Genomic DNA, 19,150 nt, shown 5'->3' on the forward strand with positions numbered 1-19,150 from the left:
TCATTTTTGCTATGTTACAGGAGATATTGGGGGTATTGACATGTATGTGTGTGCTACCTTCTGATTTGTTATTATTTAAGGTGGCATTTTCCCTTGCCTTTCTTGCAGCATGTAGAATAAGTGAATTTATGGCATTATCTAAGCAGGATGTGGAGGGGCAGGTTTATTGATTCAGAATGTTTGGGAGGATAAGTGATTTCTTCATTTTAAAATTCAAAGACTGAAAGTGTACGACACTGGGTTATGGTGTGCAAGTTTAGGGGACAGTTATGCTGTAATCTTCATTGTGCAAGAGATGACGTGTGGATGAGACCCATTGGCGGTTACATTTTTTAAAATTTATCAGGTTGGTAGTGCATATTCTAGGTACCAGTTTACTGCAGTTTTTTTAAAAAAAAGTTACTAGAATGTTTGGGTTATAATAAGACATATTTGGGGACTCATTCCTTTCGAATACTGCTATGAGTGCAGCAGTGGTTAATTTGCTTGAGGATGTAATCAAGCATATTGGCCAGTGGAGATTGAACGCTTATCAACCTTATATTAGGAAGGGTATTAGGAATTGATGGCACTGAGTGACATTTTTTTGTTTTGTTCCTTAGAAAGCTGGAGTCAACTGGCCATACATGAGAGAGCCAGAATTAGGCCTTGCGTATCTTAGTTGCAGTTGTCACAATCTTTTTCCAATGGTTTGGTCAGAGTGGTATTTATTGGGATGACCACCTTCCATTGCTGCTCCATTAGCTGTGCTCTCTGTACAGTTCTGTTTATTGCTTTTACACTCAGGAGGATTTGGGACATTGGTCTTGCATCAGTTGATTTTGCAAGCAAGAAAAGATTTTGCTTTCTGGTTGAAATTGTTTCTAGCCTTGAGGATTGTATGGTCAGATATAATTCCAAGGCCTAAGTGCATGGTGCAGGCACTGTGGAGTCACAGTATTCATAAGGACATTAAGCAGAATGGTAATTGGTTGAAGTCACAGAGTGGATTCCATGTGACACATGATTGGATTTATGACACCCACTTGGGATTTTACAGGGTGGATAGGATACATCTGTCTGATATTGGTAATGATTTATGCAATACTTCTTTGCAAGAGGCCTTGGAATGTATATCTGATTACTAGGAAAGGTCACACTTTATTTGAAGGACACAGTGGTTGGGTTTTTACCTACGCTATAACCGATTGTAGGTTGGAATTTGTCAGCTTTGATGTAAGGGTATACTGAGGAGCTGGGGGGCTGTTGCATCCAAACCTGGGTGAGGAGTATGGATGCATCTTGGAGTCAGGCCTCTGATGCCTGGTCATGCCGTTGGGGAAACACTGGCCATGACAGAGGTCCATCAGTGGGTGCCTGAAACCTCAGGTGGAGTTACAGGTGGAACGCTGCTGGATCATGGTGACAGGCTTCCCAGACATTGAGTGGTTAAATGTTCATTTTCCCTATAACTCCATTTTTCTCTGAAAAACTGAGTTTAAATTAAAATGATTAATGGGTGAATATGGATATTTGATGTGTCCTTTCTGTATAATAGTGAAGTGTGACTGCAGGATTACTGATTAAAATACAAATACATGTATGTAAGTAGTTTACACTATGTTGACTTTTGTTAATTGATGGGAAGCTTCTCACCAGATCAAAAACAGTGGCAAGTTCTCTTCAGCCTTTTAGTGAGTTTATATATTTTTATGTTTCATTGTAATGTGTACTTGCATGTACATGTGTGTGGGAATGTGAATGTCTGCCTGAAAACATGAAACCATGGCTATATGCGTGTAATGCTTGGTTGTGTGGCAGCTTGACTGCTGTAAGTGGTTGCTGAATGTTGGAATAGCCATTTTCTGTAGTGTACCCATGATGGGTCATTATAGATGCAATTTTCAAAGTACCTTATCCCAATTTTCAAAACAAATGTATGCGCATACTACCCCTTTGACATTTGCCATTGGTACAAAATGCCAATAGATTTTGCACAGCTTTTCATGCAGGTAAAATTTTATATAAAAAGAAAAACAATACATAGTTTTGAAAATGTTTACTTATGTATTTAATCACATCTTAAACTGTCTTTCCTGAAAGTGCTGAAAACCATGTACAAATAAATAATAACAAATAAATATAAAACAAGTTATAAAGACATAAAAGCATTTAAGGAATAATATACCAAATACAACAAAATGCATAATTAAAAGACACAACATAAAAATACAATCTATACATATCACTTTCTGATCCTGCCCAAAACATGCTCCTTGGAATATCCATCCTCAATCCAGCTAAATGTATGGATGCTATGTAATCCTACTTGTACTTTTTAGCTCTTTGCGGAGAATAGTTTTCAGAAAATGTATGCAGGTAAATGGCTTTAACAGTTGCCCTATACAATTCTGTGCAGACAGACTCACCCATTTTAACAGATGACGTCACATGGCTCCACCAGCAGTACTTTTCACGTGCACAAACACCAGGCCGGAGTACAGTAACAGTCAGCAGGATTTTATTAGCTGGTTATTTGTCATAAGTCAAAAGGAACTTCTTAGTAATTTACATCAAATTATATGGGAAAAACATAGCAAGTGATGACAAAGTGGAATTTTTAAAACAAACTGCAATATATTCCTCTTGCTAATCAAGCCTCAGAAATTCAGCCTTGCAGTATCCTCAGCGTTCTTACTGCGTCCTCAACGTCCTTACTGGCTCCTCAGCTCCCCGAGTAATTTCTTCATCTAGGAGACCTAAATGTAAGGCAGGCTTAGACTGGTTGGATAAAAATTCCATGCCTACGGTTCTTTATGCCAGAGAAAATAGAGGTGTTAATTTACCTGGTCAGAAGTCAGAAAAAACTTGACCTCTGACCCAGGCACATTGGGTGAGGGGGGGGAGGGGAGAGGAAAAACCACCTGGGGGAAAAGAAATTCCCCAATAAGCTACGCCTGCTTAAAATTGACATATCATCAGAATAATATATTGCTTCCATTATTACAACCTTTGTATTGTGAAACTAAAATGAACAAAAGGACTAAGGGTTTTTGGTTATTCATGAAAATAAACAGCCACAACAGCCTAACTCCCCGACAAATTATACATTGGAAGAGTGCAGCACAGCTTAAAAATACACCCAGAAAGAATTCACTCACTGTTTCATTGTAAACCGGTCTGATATGCATTTGATGCATGAAAATCGGTATATAAAAATAAAAAATAAATAAATAAATAAATTAGAAATAAGAAAACATTCCTGCAGAATGCAATCAATTGGAAAAACGTTTCTCATATTATTTTTTATGTTTGCTACACCAGCAGATAGAACCTTCTGTACGTGTTTACCCTTTCAAATGTCATATATGAAGAGAAAGGTAGAAAAGAGCTCTGATCTTCCCTGGTTTACTCCAGTACCAAATTCAAAATGTACTAGTTGACCTTGGACTACAATATTCTAGGGTTTCTGTTTTTCAGTTGAAACAAAAAAAAACCTGATAAAACACCCCCAATGGGGAAAACGGGTTCTTCAGTTTTAACTGGAAAAACAGGCCTACCATGGAGGTGCTTTGATGAAATCATCTGGCCACTGAAGTCAAGAAGAGGCTTCTGCAGTGTTAAGATGACATCAAAGGAATGGGCTCGAAGGGTCATGGCTGATCCATCCCATAATGGCCAAAGAGTGTCACATGTATGCTTTTTTACCTGCTCTCAGGGAACGAGTCCGATCTCTGGAGGCTAGAGTAGCAGACTTGGAGGAGCTGAGGCAGACAGAGAGGTACATTGATGAGACCTTCAGGGACATAGTAGCCAAGGTCCAAATCCAGTCTGGCAGCCCCAGTGCTGCCTTGGATCAGAAAGGTCTCCCAGTAGGAGAACATTACCCTGATGTAGCAGGAAGTGATCCTGTAGCAAGGATCTGCTCTCTAGGTGATGTATTGTCCTCTCGCACTGAGGACAAGTCTCCCAGGGCTACTGCCCAGGAGGGAACGGTTAGGCCGGCCATCATAGTTGGATTCGATTATTAGAAATGTAGATAGCAGGGTGGCCGGTGGACTTGAGGAATGCCTGGTAACTTGCCTGCCTGGTGCGAAGGTGGCAGACCTCATGCGTCACCTAGATATGATTATAGACAGTGCTGGGGAGGAGCCAGCTGTCATGGTACATGTGGGCACCAACGACTAGGAAAATGTGGGAGAGAGGTTCTGGAAGCCAAATTTAGGATTTTAGGTAGGAAGCTGAAATCCAGAACCTTCAGGGTGGCATTCTCTGAAATGCTTCCTGTTCCATTCGCAGGTCCCCAGAGGCAGGCAGAGCTCCAGAATTTCAATGCGTGGATGAGACGATGGTGCAGGGAAGAGGGATTCAGCTTTGTAAGGAACTGGGGAAACATTTGGGGAAAGGGGAAACTTTTCCAAAGGATGGGCTCCACCTTAACCAGAGTGGAACCAAGCTGCTGGCACTAACTTTCAAAAAGGAGATAGAGCAGCTTTTAAACTAGAACAAGGGGGAAAACCAACAGTCACACAGCAGTGCATGGTTCGAAGAAATGTATCCTTGAAGGATACTAATGAAACAGGAGAGTTAGGGCATTCCAACAGAGAGGTTCCATTAAAAGCAAACATAATCCTTATGCCTATATGTAAAACATCACCGAACTTAATGATTTCCGAATTATCCCAAACAACTGAAAAGCAGGTTCTTAAAACAAACAAAAAACACACTTTGACATGTCTGTATGCCAATGTCAGAAGTCTAAGAAGAAAAATGGGAGTGTTAGAGTGTATAGCAGCAAATGATGAGATTGACATAATTGGCATCACAGAGACTTGGTGGAAGGAGAATAACCAATGGGACTGTGATTTATCAGGGTACAAATTATATCACAATGATAGAGAGGATCAACTTGATGGGGTTGTGGCACTTTATGTCCAGGAGGGTATAGAGTCTAACAGGATAAAGATCATACAAGAGACTAAATGCTCAGTAGAATCTATATGGGTAGAAATCCTTTGTGTGTTGGGTAAGAGTATAGTGATAGGAGTATACTACCATCCACCTGGACAAATGGTCAGACAGATGATAAAATGCTAAGAGAAATCAGGGAAGCAAACCAATTTGGCAGTGCAATAATAATGGGAGATTTCAATTACCCCAATATTGACTGGGTAAATGTAACATCAGGTCTTGCTAGAGACATAAAGTTCCTGGATGTAATATGTGATTGCTTCATGGAGCAATTGGTTCAGGAACCAACAAGAGAGGGAGCTATTTTAGATTTAATTCTTAGTGGAATGCAGTATTTGGTGAGAGAGGTAACAGTGGTGGGGCCACTTGGCAACAGTGATCATAACATAATCAAATTTAAACTAATAACTGGAAGGGGGACAATAAGTAAATCTGCAGCTCTAACACTAAACTTTCAAAAGAGAATCTTTGATAAAATGAGAAAAATAGTTAGAAAAAACTGAAAGGTACAGCTGCAAAAGTGATCAACAGGCTTGGACATTGTTTAAAAATACAATCCTAGAGGCGCAGTCCATATGTATTCCACACATTAAGAAAGGTGGAAAGAAGGCAAAACGATTACCGTCATGGTAAAAAGGTGAGGTGAAAGAGGCTATTTTAGCCCAAAAAACATCCTTCAAAAATTGGAAGAAGGATCCATCTGAAGAAAATAGGATAAAACATAAGCATTGTCAAGTTAAGTGTAAAACATTGATAAGACAGGCGAAGAGAAAATTTGAAATGAAGTTGGCCATAGAGGCAAAAACTCACAATAAAAACTTTTTAAAATATATCCAAAGCAAGAAACCTGTGAGGGAGTCGGTTGGACCATTAGATGACTGAGGGGTTTAAGGGGCTCTTAGTGAAGATAAGCCCATTGCAGAAAGACTAAATGAATTCTTTGCTTTTGTATTTACTAATGAGGATGTTGGGGAGATACCAGTTCCGGAGATGGTTTTCAGGGGAGATGAGTCAGATGAACTGAGCGAAATCACTGTGAACCTGGAAGATGTAGTAGGCCAGATTGATAAACTAAAGAGTAGCAAATCACCTGGACTGGATGGTATGCATCCTAGGGTACTGAAGTAAATAGAAAATGAAATTTCTGATCTATTAGTTAAAATTTGTAACCGATCATTAAAATCATCCATTGTACCTGAAGACTGGAGGGTGGCCAATGTAACCCCAATATTTAAAAAGGTTCCAGATGCGATCTAGATAACTATTGTCGTGGGTTCCTCCAGCGATCTCCCCGGATGGCGTAATGTCTTCTCTCAGATCTCTGCAAACCCTCCAGGCACCGTAGCACTGCTGAAACCGCTGGTCTCTGCTGCAATCACAGACACTCTGGCAACTCTTCAAAACAGTTATTGGCAACCCTTTTGAGCCGGGTTCCAATATTGGCTCTGGCTAGTCCCCCTAGCCAGGCCCTTTTCCAAAGCTCCCACAGGTAGGGAAACTAGCAGTTCTTCCCCTCCCCCTCCGAGCAAGGATTAAAAAAAAAAAAAACATAGAACAGTTTATTATAAGCTCAGTCTATTCCCCCTCTCTTAGGGTTGTGCAGAAATTTGTACTTCTAATACATCTTCCCTGAAAACACCAAATGTCTGCGGTCAGGCTTCCATCCTAGCCATGACAGCCCTGTTTGGGGATCCAGCACAACTCGCCCCTTCTCCCCTATAGTTGTGCTTTCAGTAATGCCTCACCTCTACCAACCAAAACAATCAGCCTTGTCCTTAGTTAAGGCCTGTTGGGAAACCAGGTGAGACAGACACTGCTTCCCTGCAGGTTTTTAGTCTTTTCTCAGTTCATCTTTACAATTCTTCCCCACTTACTCTATCTCCATGCCGGACACAGATGAATCCTCTGTGGGTATCTCCCAGTCCATCTCCTCCTCCTCCTCAGAGCAACTGCTCTCTTCCGTTTCCTCCTCACTCAGGGACACACCCTCTCCTTCCCACAGCATGGACTCAGCTGAATCTAATTCCCCCAGATCACCTTCAGCAGCCACCTCAGCCTCCTTCTGGTCACGAGCCTTCCACTGCCGCTCTGGAACTCTGAGTATTGTAGTCCGTACATGTTGTCTCAACGCCCCCTGCTGTTTCCCCTTGGTATAGTTAGACAACTGTTTAGTTTGGACCCGCTTACTGTCCTGCCGGGATAGGAGCTTGTTGCTCTTCTCCTTACACTATAGACCAGTGAGCCTGACTTCAGTGCCGGGAAAAATAGTAGAAACTATTCTCAAGATCAAAATCATAGAGCATATAGAAAGACATGGTTTAATGGAACACAGTCAACATGGATTTACCCAAGGAAAGTCTTGCCTAACAAATCTGCTTCATTTTTTTGAAGGGGTTAATTAACATGTGGATAAAGGTGAACCGATAGATGTAGTGTATTTGGATTTTCAGAAGGCGTTTGACAAAGTTCCTCATGAGAGGCTTCTTCGAAAACTAAAAAGTCATGGGATAGGAGGCAATGTCCTTTCGTGGATTACAAACTGGTTAAAAGACGAGAGTAGGGTTAAATGGTCAATTTTCTCAGTGGAAAAGGGTAAACAGTGGAGTGCCTCAGGGATCTATACTTGGACCGGTGCTTTTCAATATATATATAAATGATCTGGAAAGGAATACGATGAGTGAGGTTATCAAATTTGCGGATGATACAAAATTATTCAGAGTAGTTAAATCACAAGCAGACTGTGATACATTACAGGAGGACCTTGCAAGACTGCAAGATTGGGCATCCAAATGGCAGATGAAATTTAATGTGGACAAGTGCAAGGTGTTGTACATAGGGAAAAATAACCTTTGCTGTAGTTACACAATGTTAGGTTCCATATTAGGAGCTACCAACTAGGAAAAAGATCTAGGCATCATAGTTTATAATACTTTAAAATTGTCGGCTCAGTGTGCTGCAGCAGTCAAAAAAGCAAACAGAATGTTAGGAATTATTAGGAAGGGAAAGGTTAATAAAACAGAAAATGTCATAATGCCTCTATATCGCTCCATGGTGAGACCGCACCTTAAATACTGTGTACAATTCTGGTCGCCGCATCTCAAAAAAGATATAGTTGCGATGGAGAAGGTATAGAGAAGGGCAACCAAAATGATAAAGGGGACAGAACAGCTCCCCTATGAGGAAAGGCTGAAGAGCTTATGGCTGTTCAGCTTGGAGAAGAGACGGCTGAGGGGGGATGTGATAGACGTCTTTAAGATCATGAGAGGTCTTGAATGAGTAGATGTGACTCGGTTATTTGCACTTTTGAATTATAGAAGGACTAGGGGGCATTCCATGAAGTTAGCAAGTAGCACATTTAAGACTAATCGAAGAAAATTCTTTTTCACTCAACGCACAATAAAGCTCTGGAATTTGTTGCCAAAGGATATGGTTAGTGCAGTTAGTATATCTGGGTTCAAAAATAGTTTGGATAAGTTCTTGGAGGAGAAGTCCATTAACTACTATTAATCAAGTTGACTTAGGGAATAGCCACTGCTATTAATTGCATCAGTAACTTGGGATCTTCTTAGTGTTTGGGTAATTGCCAGGTTCTTGTGGCCTGGTTTGGCCTCTGTTGGAAACTGGATGCTGGGCTTGATGGACCCTTGGTCTGACTCAGCATGGCAATTTCTTATGTTCTTATAAGAAAAGCCCAGTGGATCCATGACAGTCCCGCATCCCACCACGGCCCAACAAGAGGGAGAGGTGCTGAGAATGTGTGTTCATGAGAGAGAGTGTGTGTGTATGAGAACCTGTGCTTGTGTGTGAGAGACAGAGAGCCTGTGTGCATGTGTGTGTATGTGTGTGAGAGAGAGAGCCAGTGAGTGTGTGAGAGCATAAATGTGTGTGTGTGTGTGTGTGTGTGTGTGTGTGTGTGTGTGCCAGCCCTGAAGCTGCACATATACACAGCCTGCCATCAGCCATAAACAGCCTGCTACTCTCTAACCCTACCTCCACTCCCATCTCCATCCCCACCTCCACCTCCATTTCTTCCAGCCACGCACATACACACACCCATACCCATTTTCCCTCAGTCACATACATCCCCTACCATCCCCACCTTATCCACATATACATACCATGCAACACAGCATGTAAATATTTTAAGATAAATTGATATGAACCTTATTAAATTAAATCCAGCTAAAAATGTGGGAAAAATTTTAACTCGTGCCGTGAAAACCCGATGTACTCTTATTTTTAGTATCTGCCAAATACACCAAATCACCTGAAAAATAAACCCCTATATTTGCAATTCATAAACCTCTAGAATCAGAAGCCCTAAATATATCCCATATGTTGTAATGCGTAGTTTAGCTTAAGACAGTTGTATTCATTCCCAGCCCTTGAGGACCACAAACAGGTCACGTTTTCAAGGTATCCCTGAGCTAGATTTGCCTGCATAGTGCCTCCATTGTATGTAAATCTGTTTGATGCATATTCATGAAAGATATCCTGAAAACCCAACCTTGTTTGCAGCCCTTGAAGGTTGAGAGTAATTACTTCTGCCTTATGGTCTGCCGGACACTATTTTAAATTTGGCACCAGCTTTCTCCTGCCTCTCTCTTTGCAATATATTTGAAGGATAGGCATTGGCGTAGCGAGGTGAGGTGTCTCCTCGGGGATCTGCCAGGAGAGGTCTGTCTGCTGAGGGCAGTCTGCAAGCAGGATGGCTGCTGGGGTGAGCTGTGGAGGGTCCATTTTAAACACTGGCAGGGGATGAGACTTGGGCTGGGTTTGCTGCAATCAGTAGTGTAGATGCATTACCAGAGCGAGAAAGCAGATACATTTCTGATGCCAGTCATGAGTGCCTGTTACGGGACCCGGTAAAGTCTATCAAAATGCTAGAGTCACTGATGGGCTATTATACTTCAGCAGCTCTGGTATTAAATTCCTGGCCAATGTCCACATTAAAAGCAGGCTTTTATGTCCTATTTTAATGCAGTTTAGCAGTTATAACCCCCTGTCGTTACAAGGGATTAAATACTTGGGCATTTATAATGTGTCTCTTTTCTTTGGCCAAACAACAGCCACATCAAGAAGTTACTCTCCTGCTTCTGCTAAAGGAGGAACACGACTCAGAGTAGGAAGAAAGATCCTGCAGTCCCCAGAGCAGGAGACCAGACATCTAACCTTTGCCTTTAAACTACTGCAAAGCAGTCTAAATGTTTCATTTTACTCTCCCATTTCTGTTGGAGAATAATAATGAGGACATTTAATTTGCTTCTTTTGTCTGTTATTGCTCCATTCTTGACCAGTGCTGTATAGTGCTATGTAAAGTATGAATGGCAGAGAAGACCTCAGTATCAGGCTACAAGTGGAGATATGCATGTGAGGGGATGATGTGATTGAGATATAAATGCATAAGTCTCTGTGGGATAAAAGTTATGCCTGTGTATAGTAGTGCGTTGAGTGCGCCATACGAATGAATCCTGCAATGTCATGTAGTACAACTATGATCATCTCAGTAAAATGCTGAGAAGACATAGTACTGGGGGTGCCTGCTGAGTCTGAAGAGATGAAAAGTTGATATGTATAGAAAGGACTGCCTATATAGAGAATGACTACAGAATGTAATATATCTACAGAATGTCATCCCCCAAAATAATACATTTATTTTGTGTGAAGTCTGAGTGAATGTGTCTACATGAGGGAGATATGGTATTCTAGAGAGAATGAGAGTCCAGGCTTAGCTGAGAATAAAAGTGATAGTATGTGTGTATGTTGTAAAGAGCCCGACAGGTGTTAGAGTCAGGACCCAATCATATCTGAAAGGTGAGCACTACAAGGCTTTGTCGGAAAAGGGGCAATGTCTTTTTAAAGTGACTGTTGTCAAGGAACACACTAGCAGGTTGTTACAGATTTTCTTTTCATGACATATAGAGAAATATGGAGCAGGTTTTTCTTGGTGGGCTTGTCATTTTTCCTGGATGAAAAAAAAAAAAAGTATCACTCCCATTAACTATAAAGGAAGATGTATGACAGCATCAGCGCTCTTAGGGCTGTGCATAGAAAAAAATATATATTTGTTTTGTTTCATTTTTTTTCCTTACATGTTGTATCGATTTTCATTTTGCTTTGTTAGATTTTACGTGCATAATCATATCTATGTGCATAAAAAAATTACTTGTGCACAGAAACAAAATAAAATATATGCATATCCCTAAGTCTTATGGCCCAGAGATATTGTAGCTTGAGGCAGGATAAATGCATATAGGTTTGAGTGTTCTGGCAGCCTAGTAAAAGGCACAAGAGTCTTTTGTGTGGATGGGTATTTGCCCAGGTCTATGCACTGAATGAGTGTATTAATGTTGCAACTATAGTAGCTCCACATTCTGTGTTTTCCAAGTATCTTTATTCCTGCTTTGATGAATAACTTTTTTCACATTCTGAGTATTCCCTTTTATGATGTGCTAATACGTAAAACTTGAGTGTAGATATTTGCCTTCTAGAGATTAAAATTGTGGTAGGTAAATTTAATCCATGGGGCTAATTTTGTGACATTGTTGATTAAAAAAAAAAAAAAAAAAAGTTGGCAAAAGCATTCAAAGGTTACACCAATTTTCAAAATGGACTCACAAGCCTAAGTCCGCTTTGAACATTATCCCGTCAAATCTATCTGCGCAAGATGCACCTGCTAAAACATCCACACAAATTTCTCATGAAATTTTACATGCAAAAAAGTGAATGTTAGAAGCTGGGCACACACTGAAATTGGGAGATGAGTGTGCATCTAGCACTAGCGTATGTCCACTCGAGATATTCACGCACGAGTGTCGATGCGCGAATATCTCTCATTGGAGGAAAAAGGGGGGTTGTGTGGGTGTGATGGGGTGGTGTGTGGGTGATCTGGGTCATAGTCAACAGAAGTACGTGCAAGTACCTATGCGCCTCAGCACGTGCCTAGGTCCAGTGCCCAGCATCTTTACTTCTGTATAAGTTAAAAAAAATTGTAGGCATCTGTGAGGGTTTTGAAGGGTCTGGGGTAACTGGGGAGAGTGCACACCAAAGATCCAGGGGGGATGGGAAGACCTAGGTGAACACTGGGCAAACGGGTAAACAAACTGGAGAAACTGGTCCTCAACTGGACGCACCTCTGTTTTAAAATACAGGCAATTGTTTGTTCGTAAACTGAATTGCGCTGCTGGGTGTGCATAAGCTTAAAATTAGGCGCACAGATACGTGTGGCTAGGCTATGCGCACAAGTTATAAAATTGCATCATTTCCAGGCACACTCATACATACACATTTATATGAGTCCCCACATGCCTGTTTGAAAGTTACCATCTTAGGGGGTCATTTATTAAAGGCTTATCGCACACATTTCTGTGATACAGCCGTATCGCGTGCGATAAGCCTCTATCACATGCGTAGAGGGCCTTTTTGCATGCAATACCATGCAAATTAAGGGGAGGGGAGGAGTCGGGGCAGGGAGGGGAGGAGTCGGGGCAGGGAGGGGAGGAGTCGGGGCGGGGAGGGGCGGAATCGACAGTGTTTTTGCTGCTGGCGATAATGTTACTAACATTATCGTCAGCAGTAGCGTGCTGATTAGTACCACCTTTCACGGTGGCTCTATTCGGTGCGAAAGCCGGCAGCCGGCGCACCGCCCTGGTGAGAAGGCTGTGGGCTTTTGCAGGCCCAACCCCCTTCACCCCCCCGCCCCCTGTTTTCGCAGGATTAATCAATCTGCGAAGAATGATGAATCCAGGCCTTGGTTTTGAAATTTCTAAAGTATGTGCGATAGGTCAAGCCCCTCCCCGAAGTCCACCTCCAGGGACACCTCCACTCACTCCAGATTAACTTCCGCGTGAAAATGTGCATACATATCAGGCAGGCAATTTTGATAAAGGCCATTTCTGTACTTAAAACACTGCTTTACCCGCAGAAGTCCTTTTGAAAGTTTCCCTTCCTATGCATAGGAAAAAATGGGAGATGAGTCAAACGAAATCTGGAATCCAAAGCCATAGTGATTTGATGGCATTGCTGAAGAGTACCAGCCAATAATTGCTGAGAATTCTTTGTATCCTCCTACCAAATGCCTCAGAGTTTTTATTTCCCTGTTCATCTATGAATAGAAAACATAGTTTACAATTTGCCTGTTTAAAGTTAACCAGTGGAACAATGTTTGCCTCTGAATGTTTATGCATGATATTGTATAAAATGCTTTGCGACACTTTTTCAGCTTCAGAAACAGTAGGAAAGTAATAAAGTATTGAAAGTAGTACTTCTAGTTTCACTTCCCATTTATTTTTCAGCTTGGCCTGTTTCTGCCACTGTTTACACTATGTCAGATGTATTCTGGAGACGCTCTTTGTTCACAACATTTCTGAAGGGCACACGCCATTGAAAAATTTGATAAAGGTAAACTTCCATTTTATTTTTCTGTTAAGTGCAAATTAACTTTTCATGCTAAAGTTTTGCTTTTTTGGGTTCAAATGGTACAATGAAAATATGTTAAGCAGGCCTACGTTGGAAGTCTCCAATAGTTTATATTTTACCATGCAGATATCTAGGGCAGAGGTTCCCAAACCTTTCCTGGAAGATCCCCAGCCAGTCAGGTTTTCAAGATATCCGCAATGAATATGCATAAGAAAAATGTGCATGCACTGACTCCATTGCATGCAAATTTTATCTCATGCATATTCATTGTGGATAACCTCTGACTGGCTGGGGTTCCACCAAGACAGGTTTGGGAATTTCTGGTCTATGGCATTTAGCATAGCATTAGCTGTTACTTATTGAAGTTAAAGTGGAACTTCTGTGGAAAAGTATTTTTTTTCTTCTTAGGTTTGTATTACCTTGTTGCATTCAGTAACTGATAAACAAATCTATGTTTCTGCTTGCATTTTCTAGAAATTGGGGTTTAAGTTTACAATGTTGTATGGGGAATGAGGGAGAGAAAGAGAATAGATAGACTACAGGTGGTTAAGTTTAGGGTATGATACAGCAATTAACTAGAAGGAGGTATATAGAATATTGGTGGAATAATGCAGAAAGCAAGGTTCATTTTCTCTTCAGTTGTAGAATACATTGGCAAATATATGCAACATCTCGCCACTGAAAATGATGCACCAAAATTGTAGCTCTGCAGCATATTGTTAGCTTTTCTGTGCGGACTGCACTCCTTCACAGGATGTGTCTATTTCTCAAAGCTGAGCATGCAGGGAGTAAAAAATATTGAAACTACCCAAGAGAGATCATCTTTGCTGCATCCTTCATACAGTGACTTCATTTCAAAGTGATAAAAGGAACATATAGTCATGCTTTAGACTTTGTGTTGCTTTTGAAGGTCCCTGTTGTTTGTATTACGGAAGGGATTTTCTGTGTGCTGGGCAGTGGTGGGACATACAGGGGTCTAAGTACCAACCCATATTATAACTGATACGGAAATGTGAATCTCCATGCTAGTTTTAATATCAGCAGAACTTACGTTTTTCATGCCTGATGTACTAAAATAAAAAGATGCATAATGCAGCAGTGTTCCAATGGGTGTGTTACAGACAACACAGTCATGCCAATGCTGCCACATTTGAAAGTTCAGGTTTCCCCATGTTAACCAGCTCTAAGTACAAAAAAAGCTGATTAACACAGGGAACCTTATAATCCAGATTCAAAACAGGCATTTAGCTCCTCTTAATAGCTCCCACTCTCACCTCTACTCAATGTATCAAGGATCTCCTTGCTCTTCCAGCAGCTTCAGGCTTCACGCTGACCTTGCAGACATCATTCCCCAACTCCCCCATCCAAGGTAACAAGGGTTTCTTGGCCTATCCAACACCCCATGCCCTTACTCGCACCTGGATCAAGCTTACCCTTAAAGTCATGCAAATATTTGCCAACAGGAGGGAACCAGATTCCCTCCTGCTGACTGTAGCACCAAATCAAAATTTCATCCTCGATAGTCCCACCCCCTACACAACTATCTTTGAGGTGAGTTTGATCTGGTGGAGTTGAGGTATCCCATGGGCTCTTGTAAACTAGGTGTGGACTGTGGAAGGAAGGACAGATTGTGTGAGTTAGTGTTACATGCTGGAGAACTGCAGCCAGAGACAAATTCTGCAGCAGTTGCCAAGACGTTGCACCGTCTGCTTCTAATCTGATACACTGTGGCATTAAGTTCTATTAGAATCATTACTGTTTGACCATATAAAATATTTAAAAGAAAAAATTCTTCAATAAAAAAATTACATGCAAATTTCAGGAACAGAAACCAAAGACAAGCATAGTTTTGTAGTGAGTTCTTTAAATGGTGTTTGTGTGGGCAGGCTTAGCAGAGCATTTAATACAGGAAGTCAAGAATCTCACAAAAGACTTATCCTTGTGCATTTACCAGTTTCTCAATTATCCCTTCTTTCTCCTCGTCAAATAGCAAAATTATTTTCACATTGCTTTTTAAAAATATATTTTTCTGAGATATATATGAAAAAATATATATGTCTGAAAAAGTGACACTCCAGATGCCACAACTACAACATGCTATAATATAAGAGTAGTAAAAGGACTGTCCGTGCCCAGTGCACATTCTGATTATGCGAATGCAGCATGCTCATGAGGTCAATTAATATAGAAGGATGCTAGGTGGAGCCCATGGTTCATACTGGGATATCAGCAGACACACAGACAGCATGCAAGTAAGCAGAGAAAAGTGCTGGAAGGAAGCAGACTGATGATGATCCAGTGTTGCAAAGATTGCTGCTCAGAGGATGCTGATGTGGCAGGTCAATGAAGGATCCTCCTTTGAGAGACAGAAAGCATTATTTGACACAGGTCCAACAAAACACATGGCAGAGGAAATATTATGGGAAAGCTATGTATATAGTGTAGATGTTTAATTGCAGACTTTTACCTAGATAAACATGCCATTCAGGCACTTTAAGCTCAGTTTAATGTGGTATGTAATTCATACAAGTATGCATTAAATATTCGTAGAGTACGTTTTTAATGTGCCTGTTCATAAATCTTATTCATTAAGTAGGAAGTATGTCTAGATTTGTTACCATTGATAGAGTATCTGTTATCTAATTTTTTCTTACTCATTTTGTGGATCACTTTTTTCAGTATTATCATGCCTTTCACGCAGTTTTCATTTACAGGAATAGCAATGCAGCACAGTATAAATGGCATCTTTAGGTTCTCCATTTTCACCTGCCCTTTTCAACTTTCTCTCCAGCTGTTACGTGCCCCGCCCGCGGCCATCCCGCGCACGGGACCACTCACCTGCATAGTTCCTCAGCAGGTCCCGGAACGACCTCGCTCGTGTTAGTTGCTAGTCCAGCTAGGCCCTGGCTGCCCTGGCGGCAGTCGCCGGGCCTTACACTGCTCGCCAGGCCTCACGCCGAGGTTCAATGTCTTCCTCCATGCTAGCCATGCCCATACACACACGCGGCCTGCTCCGAGACTTGTAGGGCTGAGGGCGGGTCCGGGTTCCACGGCATGCCCTGATTGATCTATGATATAAGGAAGTTCCTGACTTCACTTACTTGCCTTGGCATGTGGTGTAGTGCCTAAGGTGAAGAGACCTTGATCTGATGGTCTTGGGTTCAAATACCACTCTCGGTGCTTCCAACAATTGATTCTAAGTTTGTGGGTCCCAGCCCACACATTCCTGAATCCAAGAACACTCGTTTCCAAGCTTGTAGGTTCAAGCTCCCACTCCACAAACATCTACCTAGACTGGAACTGGAATATCTCTGCCTTGTTCAGCTGCTTGCCCTGGACCTTGCTCCTGTTGATCAGGTCTGTTTCTGTCCAGTCTTCTGTGTTCCTGCTGGAGATGTGGCCCGTGGCCCAGTAGGATGAAGATGGAGCACAGCTTTGGGTTGGCTTGTATGCTAGATTATCTTTGTGTTTGTTCCTAGTCTCTTTCCAGGATCACTCCATTCCTGAGTCCTGTCTGTTCCTGTGTTTGTCTATCTGCCTTCCCAAGTAGTACCTGTGGACTGACTTCTGGTACTTGCCTGCCTCTAAGCCTCTGCTTCTCTTTGACTGTATCTGACCCTTGCTTCGGTGACTGACCTATGGACATTGACCTTTCGCCTGCTGACCATGCCTCCAGATTCTGGATCCTTGCCTTGTCGTCAACAACTCTGTTCCTGTTCCTCCTGCTCCAGCTCGAACCTGACTGTGCTCCTTCTGTGTCTGTGGGCACTCTGGACTATCATTCTCCCAGGAGACCCTGCGAGGCCCACCTAAGTCCAAGAGGCCCAGGTCCCTAAGGGCTCCTCCTGGGGGGGGGGGACCTTGGGCTTCCAGTGGTGAAGCTCTAACTAGACTCTGTCTCCTTCAGTGCTCCACCCCCTGGTGCCAGTTACCTCCTGTTCCCTTTCAAGAGCCATTCCATCATTGCCCCAGGACAAGGGTCCACCCCCGAGCGCAACAGGTTGCCAAGGCCATGGACTCAGTGGAGTCTCCCACCTCTAGGGCCCTACCAGGACTGGCTGCCACAGTGAAACAACATCACCAAGCCTTAGAGACGCTGGCCTCTTCAGTAGAAGAACTGCACTTTCAATTACAAGATACAGTAATGGCTGATCCAGTGGGCTTCTCAGCCTCTGTGCTTCCGAAAGCAATGTTGGCACTTCCTGCACCTCCCCCCCCCCCCCCCCCAAGGTACAATGGGGATCCATGCTCCTGTCTTGGCTTCCTTAATCACTGCTTTATGCAGTTCACACTGCAACCCTCATTGTTTTTGAAGGAGATTACCAAAGCCACCTTCATCCTGTCCCGGTTGGAAGGGAAGGCTCTGGCATGGGCCTCTCCCTTATGTGAATGTTCTGACCCCATCCTTTCCAAGTTATCGGACTTTATTACACAGTTTAAGCAGACCTTTGGAGACCCAGGTCGCATGGCTGTCGCCAGTCATAGTCTACTCCACCTCCGTCAAAGATGAAGAACCCTCTCCGAATATACAGTGGAATCTCAGACTTTGGCCACAGAACTTGGGTGGCAAGAAGATTGTCTGCAAGCCATCTCCCTAGATGGACTCTCTAGTACTCTAAAGGATGAGCTCGCAGTCCATGAGTCTCCCACGTCTCTAGAAGACCTGATCTCTCTTGCTGGTAGGATTGATCATCGCCTCCAGCAAAGACGCCTAGAAGTAAAGGCTCCACGCCCTTCTGCTGCATGCCCCACAAGTGCATCTCGCTCTCCAGTGAAGAACCCGGTGTTACCATCTTCTACCACTGTGGAACCTATGGAGGTGAATTGTGGGCAATTATTCCCCACTGAAAATCTCTGTCGGCGGAAGGAAGGGCTTTGCCTTTACTGTGCATTTCTGGACATCGCCTGCGGTGTTGCCCTGTCCGTCTGGGAAACTGCAACGCCTGAGTCCAGTGGGGGTCCTGAGTTTGGGCGTGACTGTTTCTGGCCCTCAACTCTTGCTTCCTGTAACCTTGGGCATTAAGGCCCACACCTTCATGATCACTGCTCTCATCAATACCAGAGCGAGTGGTAGCTACATCATGGACAACATCGTCAAACGTCTGAAAATACCTCTTCACACCCTCGAGGTGAACCTTCTTATTGCCTCCATTCAGGGGGAACATCTGCCAGGTCTCATTACTCAGCAGACAGTGGTGATCCATCTCACTGTAGGTACTTGGCATCAGGAGGAAACATTAGGGATGTGCAGAGGGAGGCCATACATTGCATTCGGGATTCATATTCATCGGGGGCCAGATACGTTGCATTCGGCAAGGGGGGCCCCCGATACGTACATGCGTTAATTCTTATTTGTTTCCCAGCTAAAATTGAATTAAGTACAACCCTCCACCATCCTGACCCCCCCCCCCCAAGACTTGACAAAAGTCCCTGGTGGTCCAGCAGGGGTCCAGGAGCAATCTCCTGCACTCGGGCCGTTGGCTGCCAGTAATCAAAATGGCGCTGATAGCCTTTTCCCTCACTATGTCACAGGGGCTACTGATGCCATTGGTCAGCCCCTGTCACACGGTAGGAGCATAAGATGGTGCCGACCATCCATTGCTCGTACCATGTGACAGGGGCTGACCAATGGCACCAGTAGCCCCTGTGACATAGAAGGTCAAAGGCTATCGGCACCATTTTGAATACTGGCAGCCGAGGGTGTGAGTGCAGGAGATGGCTCCCGGACCCCCCACTGGACCACCAGGGAGTTTTGGTAAGTCTTAGGGGGTGTCAGGAGGGT

At 42.9% G+C, this 19,150-nt stretch overlaps 1 protein-coding gene across 1 annotated transcript in view; it reads left to right on the forward strand.

Moving 5' to 3' along the window:
- The window catches only part of TECRL (trans-2,3-enoyl-CoA reductase like), a 423,008-nt gene that overhangs the window by 188,249 nt on the left and 215,609 nt on the right, over positions 1-19,150 (forward strand). The window contains exon 6 of the mRNA XM_029600902.1: positions 13,245-13,350. Coding sequence (XP_029456762.1) covers positions 13,245-13,350 — 106 coding nt within the window. The remainder of the gene's footprint in view (positions 1-13,244; positions 13,351-19,150) is intronic.

The sequence above is a fragment of the Rhinatrema bivittatum genome, chromosome 1, assembly GCF_901001135.1.
Source record: "Rhinatrema bivittatum chromosome 1, aRhiBiv1.1, whole genome shotgun sequence".
In the NCBI taxonomy this organism is placed as follows: Eukaryota; Metazoa; Chordata; class Amphibia; order Gymnophiona; family Rhinatrematidae; genus Rhinatrema; species Rhinatrema bivittatum.